The sequence below is a fragment of the Spea bombifrons genome, chromosome 4, assembly GCF_027358695.1.
Source record: "Spea bombifrons isolate aSpeBom1 chromosome 4, aSpeBom1.2.pri, whole genome shotgun sequence".
Lineage (NCBI taxonomy): Eukaryota > Metazoa > Chordata > Amphibia > Anura > Pelobatidae > Spea > Spea bombifrons.
Genome location: NC_071090.1, coordinates 105,343,101 through 105,353,052, shown reverse-complemented (window position 1 = coordinate 105,353,052; position 9,952 = coordinate 105,343,101). Strand labels below are relative to the sequence as shown.

The following is a 9,952-nucleotide window of genomic DNA, read 5'->3' as shown; positions in this document are numbered from 1 at the left end:
CATTTACTCCGCTCCGGGGGGGGGCAGGAATAACACCGAAGGGGGGCGCGGGCCGAGTGGACAGGGATACAGTAAAAGTCCAACACCCTGGTGGATGTATGCGGAACTGCAAGTCAAACCCAGACCTTTAAATAAGAGCTACCCAGGGGCAGTTGCCCCCTTAATACCCCCCCCCGGTATGTTAATCCATCTTCAGTCCCAATCCATTTAGAACTGTTGGCAAGTATGGGTACTGGAAAGTTTGCTTCAGAACAGCATCCATATAGTTATAATTGACCTGAAAACCGTACGGCAGAAAGAAGCCCCCTCCCCCACTGCCATATTAGATCACGTATGTTAACATGATATAGAAACATGGAATCTGCCGGCAGATCAGACGCATTCGCCCGTGTAATCGCCCGTTTCTCCTGCTGTAAACGCTCAGACCTTAATCAGTTTGAGGTCTCAACTCTACCGCTTCTGCTGGGAGGCCATTCCATTTATTTACCACCCGCTCAGTAAAAAGAAAAATCTATAAAAGAACTGACAGGTTGGTAAATATAGAAATTACCACGAATAGAAATCACAAAGATGGCCATCCCATTCTCAATATAACAAAAATAAGTATTTCCTGCTCAGCGATTTCAATCAAACACAGAAAAACTTTCATCAACATTCGGATCTCAGAGAAAGGGAGAGGGGCGCGCAGAACCACACAGACTTTATTAAGGACGCACGTAGCCATCTTGATATTTATAGAGCTGGGTGACCTTTTGGTGGAGTTGGCATCAGAACCTGCAAGATCAGAAGCTGCCCTGTTTGTTTCTTATCCCATATGTGTTATTTTTTTTTAACAAAGCCATATAAAAACAGAATTCTCCGGCTGATCGGCCCCATTCAGCCCGTCTAGTCGCCTGTTTTAACTGCTGTAAATCCCTAATCAGTCTTAGATTCAGGAGCCATATGCCTGTACCATGCATGTTTAATATCCCTCAGCGTATTAGCCTCTACCGCTTCTGCTGGTTATCCGCTCCACTCATCTACCACCCTCTCAGTAAAGTGACAAATCCTTACATCTGAGACTCTGCCTGTAGTTTTGGATGATGAGATCCTGTTCTCACATTCCTCCTCTCAGATCTTTACTATTATTTGTCATGGCAGCCTAGCTAACTTTGTTATTTTTCCTCTATCTCGTTACATTGATGGCGGCGGCTAAAACACATAAAAGGGCAGAAATGTGCAAGACGAAAAATCGTTTTTAAACCACAGCCCTCCGATACACCGCAAACAGATGGAAGACTCACATGCTTTGACGCAAGCAATAGGGCAGCTTGAGCCCTGCGAGACACCGTAGGTTCAGATTTCCGCTTAAACTACAATTCCCAAGACTCTCGTTCTATCTTTGGCACAGTAGGGCATCATGGTAGCTGTAGTCCAGCTCCTCCCGACTGCGTCTAAACGCAAGGAGGATGGCGCATGCGCGTTACGGAAGCCGGCAGCATGGCGGATAACCCGGTGTCAGAGTTACTGCTACAGAAGCTGCAGGATGCGGAGCGCGGGGGCCTGGACAGCCTGGAGCTGGCGGCCGGCCTGGGGGTGGATCACCAGCAGGTGGTGGGGGCCGTCAAGAGCTTGCAGTCCCTGGGAGAGGTGAGAGGAGTTACGGGCGCAGAATGATGCAATACCGTGTCTGCCCGCACCGACCGCCGGCAGAGATGGCACCGTGTCTGCCCGCACCGACCGCCGGCAGAGATGGCACCGTGTCTGCCCGCACCGACCGCCGGCAGAGATGGCACCGTGTCTGCCCGCACCGACCGCCGGCAGAGATGGCACCGTGTCTGCCCGCACCGACCGCCGGCAGAGATGGCACCGTGTCTGCCCGCACCGACCGCCGGCAGAGATGGCACCGTGTTAAACATTACAGAAAATAAAAGGTTATAAGGGCACTGTCAGTGACAGTATGTTATAGATACAGTCAGGAGGCTGTTCCAGTTATCTACTACCCTCTCAGTAAATAAAAATGTATTTCCATTATGTGTTTTAATGCTGGTTGTGGGTTTTGTAGATGTAGGAAGAGGTAGTGCAGAATCGATGGGATTGCCAGTCGCAGTTTGTGATATTGCTGAATTTCTTCTCGTTTATCCCCATTTAGATCATCGAGGCTGAGCAGAGGTCCAGCAAGCGTTGGGAGTTAACGTCGGAGGGGGAAGAGATCGCCCGGGAAGGGAGCCATGAAGCCAGAGTATTTCACAAGCTGCCCGAGGAGGGGATGGCGCAGAGCGAGCTCATGGTCAGTCTGGGGGCAGGAAACCCGTTCTAAATGTCAGCTCTGTTGGTTTCTATAGTAACAGCTCCACATTTAGAAGTTTGCTCCTTGATTACTTATAAAGCGAGGAATGAACGGTGTGTATGAATGATGGTTAGTGAATGTGGGCTTGGCTGGCCGAGGGTAGTTAGTTTGGCTCCTTAAAGGGACCCTCCAGCCGTCATGCAGTCTAAATCTATGTGGGGTCCCCTTTGCGAATGCATGAGAAGGTTCTGCAAAATACCCCCCATATGCATTCTGCCCTCCAGCTGTTTGTCATGCTGGCACGTGATATACTTGCTGCTGGCCAATCAGAGGCAAGAATCATAGGACCACAGAGGAGATGGGTAGCTGCAGCTTCTACTTAAGGTTAGGCTTCTACAGCGCGACCTCACAGCCGGTTACATGGGTGTTCCAACGCCCTATATTGAAACGCAGGGAGCGGATACTCCTCGGCGGCTGCTGACGGCATACGGTGGTGCGTTCAGCTCGAAGACAGCATCTGAACACAGGAGACCTCTGAGGCCTCACCGCGTTTAACCCTCCAGTGTCATGTTATTATCACTCCTCTATACATAAGTGAATAAGTGCAGACGGGGTCTATTCACTAAAGTAGTGTTTTTTTTGATGTTTGGACTTTTGTAATGGCAGAACGACCCAAACAAATGTAAAGAATGATGGGACAGTTCGTTGCCATGGCGATTGCTTTTTCTATCTTTGAACCGTCCGTAACCCTGATGTCTGCTCCGTTCTCCAGAAATTGCCCATAGCGAAGGTCGGCTTCAGCAAGGCCATGTCCAACCGCTGGATCAAGCTGGACAAGTCAGCAGAAGGGGGTCCGCGCATCTTCCGAGCGGTGAGCGCCAGATAGCCGTCACTCTCTCTACTCTCTCCTGTCTGTGATGTATTCCGTTGTCACTCAAACTTCTCTGAGCCAGAATCAGCCAATCGGTAGCCTCCAGCTATTACACCCCCTGGAGGATTGTGGGGGTTGTAGTTCTGCCCAGTAAATGGCACGTCGTCAGATTTCTCCTTCGCTCCTGCTTGACCTGCACGGTTTTTTTTTTCTTCCTCTCCCTGGGTACCTCAGTTCTGTCTGGTCTACATATAAATTAGAAGGGTGACGACATGCAGTATTCAGGGCCAGGATGCTCCTGTGTCATGTTTTAGGCGTATTCTTGCATGAGCACAGGTGTCCTAAAGTGACTTAGCCATTGACGAACCTACCTGTTGTAAAGCAGGGGATGCCCGTGAGTACTTCAGCTTTCTCTACTTGATCCATGTGTTTAGGTGGATGCGATCGAGGACACGGTGAAGGAGCGGCTCCAGCTTGTGCTCCAGGGAAAGGCTGAGAGTGTGAATGAAAAGGACAAAAATGAGCTGAAAAAGAGGAAACTTCTCAATGAAGTGTGAGTGGCGACCGCACCGATCCTGGAAACGGGAGAGTGTGACCTTTAACCCCTGTACATGGGGCAAGATATTATTATAATATTATAGCTCTTACGAGAACGTGACCTCGCTTCAGGCACCGACACAAAATGTCACCAGATGGAGTTTCTCGAGTGATTTCGGTAACAGTCCCGAGTATGTCTGCACTTCCCAATCTCTGCACTAGAGGGCAGTGTGTGCGACGACTATTTATACTACTCTGTATACCTGTGACTTTATGTGTATATATATATGACGGGGGGGTTAATTCAGTCTCATGATGGAATGCCAGTAGCCCACGTGACGTTGACGTATCTATTTTCTATTAAAATGGCTGTGTGTATAGGAGAGAATAGTTATTGGGTACCCCTCCAGCTGTTGGATTTTAACTCCCATCATGCGTATTCTTCCCCTTTTGGGGTCTGTGCTGTCTAGAGCTGATTCCAGGTGTTTTGTCTCTTACAGGACGGTTAAAACCTACTGGGTGAGGAAGGGCAGCGGTTTCAGCACCAGTGTAAGCAAACAGGAGACAGATCTCACCCCAGAGATGATTGCCAGGTAAAGGTGGGGTGCGCATGTCCGCCGGGCAGTCACTATTCTGATCGCATCCACCTGTGCGTGGGACGCTGTTGGTGTGGGGGGGTTAACTACTCGACCGAGTCTCCCTTATTCTGCGGCATCTGCTTGACAGCCAGCGGGGGGCACTGCTCTGCAATTAACAGAATTTCTCCCTTGTGTTTTTTTTCTCTGTTGATGGCTACAGTGGTTCTTGGAGAGAGAAGTCGTTTAAATCGTATAATTTTAACTCTTTGGGGGTGATGCCGGAGTGTGGACACCTTCACCCTCTCATGAAGGTCCGGACCCAGTTCCGGCAGATCTTCCTGGAGATGGGGTGAGTAAACCTGAACAGATCAGTTCTGTGTCTGCCGGGTCGCTGTGAAACGAGGTTATTAGTAAACATAATAATAATAAATATCCCCCGTGTGGCAGGTTCACCGAGATGCCGACCAATAACTTCATAGAGAGCTCCTTCTGGAACTTCGACGCCTTATTTCAGCCCCAGCAGCATCCAGCAAGAGATCAACACGACACCTTCTTCTTGCAGGGTCAGTCTGTCCGCGCTGCGTGTTACCTGCGTGTTACCTGCGTGTTACCTGCGTGTTACCTGCGTGTTACCTGCGTGTTACCTGCGTGTTACCTGCGTGTTACCTGCGCCTTACCTGCTCCCCGCAGACAGAGCGAATGCCTGATAAATCTAGTGAAAGAGCCCTTCAACGGGATTACTTGTGACCCTTTGCTAACGTTATTAGTATTTATAGCAGGGGTGGTTTTGCCTTTCAGATCCAGAGTTTGCTACTGAATTCCCCATGGATTATCTAGAGAGAGTGAAGAAGGTTCATTCACAAGGCGGATACGGATCCCAAGGGTACGATTTCTGTAAAGTATGTTCTGCGGGAGACTCCGTGTCCCATAGCCCCCTCCTGTCTGTGTCACCAGGACTGTTATTAGTTAATTGTATTTCCGTTGCTGGCTGCGCAGGTATAAGTACGATTGGAGTATCACTGAAGCCCAGAAGAATATCCTGCGGACTCACACCACGGCAGTGAGCGCTCGGATGCTGTACAAACTCGCCCAGCAGGTAAATGACTGCGACGTTCTACCCGCGCGCCTGCAGCCTGCATACTTTATAGCTGAACGTTGCCTTGTTCTCTGTCCCGCAGGAGCAGTTCACCCCCGTGAAGTATTTCTCCATCGACAGAGTGTTTAGAAACGAGACCCTGGACGCTACGCACTTAGCGGAGTTCCATCAGATCGAAGGCGTCGTGGCGGATTATGGGTTAACGCTCGGAAACCTCATGGGCGTTCTGAAGGAATTTTTCACAAAACTTGGTGAGTTCCACCCTTAGACTCTTCTTTCATCTATCCTGTGAAACATTCACCTTTCTCTTCTTCACTCCAAAATAAAATGGTTCAGTCATCCCCGAAACCTGAGCCGTCTGCAGCCCTCTGTAACCTTCTCACTGCCAACATCCATTTCTAACAAATCTCAACCAACAATAAGGTTCTGTACACTAAATAAACCTATGTAATAAAATAAAAAAAATACAAAGTTCTCAGGATCTGCGTGTTTTTTCCTCCCCATTAAGTTATCTCTACCTTATTGTTGGTCCGGGCATCTTTTGTAAAGGGTTAAGGAGAACGGAAGGGGTTTCAAGACCATAAATCGGTCAGATAATGCCTGTCACAGGCTGCCACCAATCCCGGCTTCCTTTTATCCGATCGGCGTGATGAGGATAGAGAGCTCGGGCTGTAGATAGTTTGATAAATGCACGCGGAAGCTGCGTCCCCCTTTTGGGTTCCGGGATCTGGCGCACACTGTGTGTTGATATATTCTGCCGGCTCGTAACTAAACGTTCTCTCCATGATTGTTTTCTAGGAATTACTAAACTCCGTTTCAAACCCGCGTATAATCCGTACACAGAGCCGAGCATGGAGGTGTTCAGCTACCACGAAGGTCAGTGATTTCGGCATCCACGCCACACACCTCCTACCCTCATCCACACCTGCCGAGTGCCGTTGTTTTGTGCGCGCCTCCTTTGTACTCGGTTAGCTCTGTCCCTTTTTCCTCCCCTGAATCTTCTTTGTGCCGGGTACGAGGGTATTGCAGGGGTCTACAGGAAATGGGTTAATAAATTAAACTGCAAAGAGTTTACTACCAGACATCTTTCTCTGTAACAAAGCGTTATCCCCTTCCTTTTGGCAAAGATCAAGTGAGCGCCCGTGAGAGAGGGAAAGCTTGAGGCCGAGTGGGTTCTTTGAAGAGCCCCTGGTTTGGTGCGCCGGGGCGCTAGCACCGTGGTGTTTCGGGGGTGCTGTCCCCATATGCTGTGCCGGTGAGAGCGCGGTCACCCTATGCTGTGCCGGTGAGAGCGCGGTCACCCTATGCTGTGCCGGTAAGAGAGCGCGGTCACCCTATGCTGTGCCGGTAAGAGAGCGCGGTCACCCTATGCTGTGCCGGTAAGAGAGCGCGGTCACCCTATGCTGTGCCGGTGAGAGCGCTGTACAGCACTTAGGACCCTTCAGTGCACCATTTCTTTTGTATTCACTCATCTCTTAAATTGCCCTGGCCTGTGGCAGATGGTTGGAGAAGAATTGTTATAATGCCGGCCATGGGCTGGGGCCAGAACTGGCACTCATGTTTTTGGTTGTTTTTTTGCACATTTGGAACCCCTTTTTTTTGTGATGGGAGGGATAGTTGAGCATCTTGGCCGCCATCCCTCCCTTAAAGACTTCAGTGTTGGGTACCTCTTCGCGGGGGACCCTGTACGATGCGGCCCTCGTAATCCTTTGGATGGAAGGAAGGGGCTGCACATCCCTTTGTGGGGGGCTGCAGGCCATGGAAGGCATAGATGGAGGACATGGCACCCGCTGTGGCCGTACATTTTGGAGCACCGGGGTCGCAATTTTCAACCAAGTGGAAGCACGAGGCACCGCGGGGGTTACAGGAAAAAATAAAATAAGATATAAATAGTCACAAAGCTCTCCTTTTAAAGCTTCCAGTCTGTTCTAACTCAATAATTTTTTTATGTCGGTATTAATCAAATATAATGAGGTTCCGTTGACATCACAGTTACTGCTATCGCAAAAGCCGCCTCGCACGAGGTGACTGGGAAACCAAGATGGCCGCCCGCTGCCGATTAACCTCTGTAATTCTGAATTTGTCATTTCTTCCAGGTTTGAAGAAATGGGTGGAAGTGGGTAATTCTGGAGTTTTCCGCCCGGAGATGTTGTTGCCGATGGGTCTCCCTGAGGGAGTGTCCGTCATCGCCTGGGGGCTTTCATTAGAAAGGTGAGCGCTTCCTCTCCGTTTGTGTTACCCGCGATGGTTCGTCCCCAAGATTCCATGCGTTAAAGATGGCAGAAAGTGGTCGTCGATGTAATTTTAACCCTTTTCACTTAGTAGACTTCACTGTAATAGTAATATTTGGGAATGTTCCGGACCCGTTGGGTTGTCAGCTTTTTATACCTGTACTTTTCATATATTAAGTTAGTATTTTATTGTAGAATGCGGGGCGGAATCATTCTAGTTGGGTAGCGGCGACCTACGCATGTGATGTGCAGTGAGAAGAAAGGAGGTGTGTGTGGGGGGGTTCTTTGTTATACAGATGACTGCTGAGGGTAAATAGTACGTATTTATGTATACATGCGCATTTTCTTTCTCTTTTTCAGGCCGACGATGATTAAATACGGAATCAATAACATCAGAGAGCTCGTCGGCCACAAAGTGAATTTACAGATGGTTTATGACAGCCCGGTCTGCCGTCTGGATTCCTAGCGCGCTGCGGTCTCTCCGTCTTCGTGGGAGCGCGTCGGCCGAGCAGCGAGTTCATTAAATATTTATTTACACCCAGAATGTAGAAACTGTAAACAGGACCTGTCGTCTTCTTTCTCCTGTGTCTCGGCGTTGTGAGCTGCGTAACGAAACGTCGTCTGGGGTTCTTCAGAAATATACAGCTGTCGCTTTCCGCAGTGATTAAAGCAACGCTCCGGCCACCAAATGCACTTTAATGCATATGATGGCTGTCCCTTTAAATGATCTCTATTTCTGCAGAATCCTCCCCATATGCATTTGCCCCCCCCCCACTAAATGCATTCAAATTCATATAATGCTGTTTCTACATTAAAATCAGCGGCGTCCCTGTTCTCGGGATCCGTATGATTTACCCCTCTGTATAAATTATTTTTTTATGGTTGCTTTTTTGATAAATCAAAAGTTCCAAATTTATGGAAAGGAGGAATTATTTTTAGTCACGGAAGTATCCGCACGTGGCAGAGCGCGGCAGATAATCTCTACTGTCACGTGGTTTAAAAAAAAAAAATAAGTTTTAAAAATGTTTCCTGAACAACTTTAATATTTAATGGAAAACCTAGTTCTCCGGGGCAGGCACGTAATCTCTGGAGGAGCTGAGCATTGTGGGAGTTGTAGTCCACTGCTGCAGCGCGGGGGTTGTATGAAAGTTTCTCCTGCTTTATAAAAGGGAATTTCTATTCTAAGTTTGGAAAGGCGTTTATTACACGAGTGAAATAAAGCGGATGTCCTTTTTGTAATTATTGTACGTCGGCTGTGAGGCCGCGCATGCCTGCCAAACCAACTGTGGCAAATTTTCATCTCGGGACATTAAAGAGCAAACCCCCCCCTCCAGCTTTGTATGCTTTTGTTATTGTCCTGCGGTTATAGGGAATTTAATATTTGTCACAGAAAGTCTCGCAAACAGTACCTTTTAGAAGTGTTTTCATGTGAGTTCTGACCTGCGATCCTCTATCTGTGAAGCGCGTTCCCGTGATCTAGAACCTCTTGGAGTCTGGAACGCGGAACCGATCGTGTCAAACGTGACGCAGCCGAAACACGGAAATATTTACATATTAAAAGCTGCATATTGCCGCAAAAAAGGTAACGCAGCTTGTGGCTTCAGCGTCCGCTGCAGTTGGTACGTTGGATACGTTTACCAGAGAAGGCAACACTGGGGAGAAAAAAAGAAAGCCGGATGCTAGTCTTTATTATATATGTAGGATTTCCACAAGTCACTAAATACTCACTGGTAGGAATAACGGGATGTAAAGAGTTTGATGAACATGTCGCGGGTGCATAGAGAGCGGGGGGGGGTAACACACCTGGACAGGTAACATATTTCACGTTCACGGTTATACCGAGAGCCTCGTTACTGCGTGTAAAGAATTATTATTGGATTGGTTAGAGAGTTTTTGGAGACGTGATTGTAAAATATCTTATAAACCTCATAGTTTTTTCCCCCCCAGTTTTTAATACTGCCAAGGCACGCGTGTTGAAGTGTGCGGCCTGTACAGTACCGCCTGTGTTAGCGTGTCCTTTCATACATGTATGTTAAATGTAAACTGCTGTGCCCCGTGCTGATAACTCCCACTGCGAGACTGCAGAGAGCCGGCTCACGTGTGTTGCAGGGGGTCTAAGGACACTACCCGTGTGCATGTCTCCTCCAGGACAGGGTACATTAATGTGCATTCTGAGCTGGCGAGTAATCTGTCCCTTTGAAACGTGGCTCCTTTTATAAAGAAAGTACTTTTCAAACATTTTCAAATTCTTAAATCCCACGCGGCCGCGGAGTCTCCAGACCCCGGCAGCCGGCTTTTTGCGTCTCTGTTGTGCGATGGCGGCAGAAAGTACGCCTGGCTTCGCTTGGCTGGGCTCTGAACCTTCCTTTT

General features: G+C 48.6%; 1 protein-coding gene across 1 annotated transcript; it reads left to right on the top strand.

The window, feature by feature from the left end:
* The first annotated feature begins 1,458 nt into the window (after positions 1 to 1,458).
* Positions 1,459 to 8,162, top strand: FARSA (phenylalanyl-tRNA synthetase subunit alpha). The gene is made up of 13 exons (XM_053463119.1): positions 1,459 to 1,629; positions 2,132 to 2,269; positions 3,042 to 3,140; positions 3,575 to 3,693; positions 4,178 to 4,270; positions 4,476 to 4,604; positions 4,703 to 4,818; positions 5,054 to 5,138; positions 5,252 to 5,351; positions 5,434 to 5,602; positions 6,150 to 6,227; positions 7,448 to 7,562; positions 7,943 to 8,162. Exons 1-13 carry the CDS (start codon positions 1,480 to 1,482, stop codon positions 8,046 to 8,048), a joined length of 1,497 nt encoding a protein of 498 aa, XP_053319094.1. The 5' UTR covers positions 1,459 to 1,479; the 3' UTR covers positions 8,049 to 8,162.
* The last annotated feature ends 1,790 nt before the right edge of the window (positions 8,163 to 9,952 follow it).

Coding starts and splice junctions, on each gene's coding strand:
- FARSA (XM_053463119.1), top strand. CDS start 1,480: ATGGCGGATAACCCGGTGTCAGAGTTACTGCTACAGAAGCTGCAGGAT. Junction 5,352..5,433: donor TGTACAAACTCGCCCAGCAG/GTAAATGACTGC, acceptor TCTGTCCCGCAG/GAGCAGTTCACCCCCGTGAA. Junction 7,563..7,942: donor TGGGGGCTTTCATTAGAAAG/GTGAGCGCTTCC, acceptor TCTCTTTTTCAG/GCCGACGATGATTAAATACG.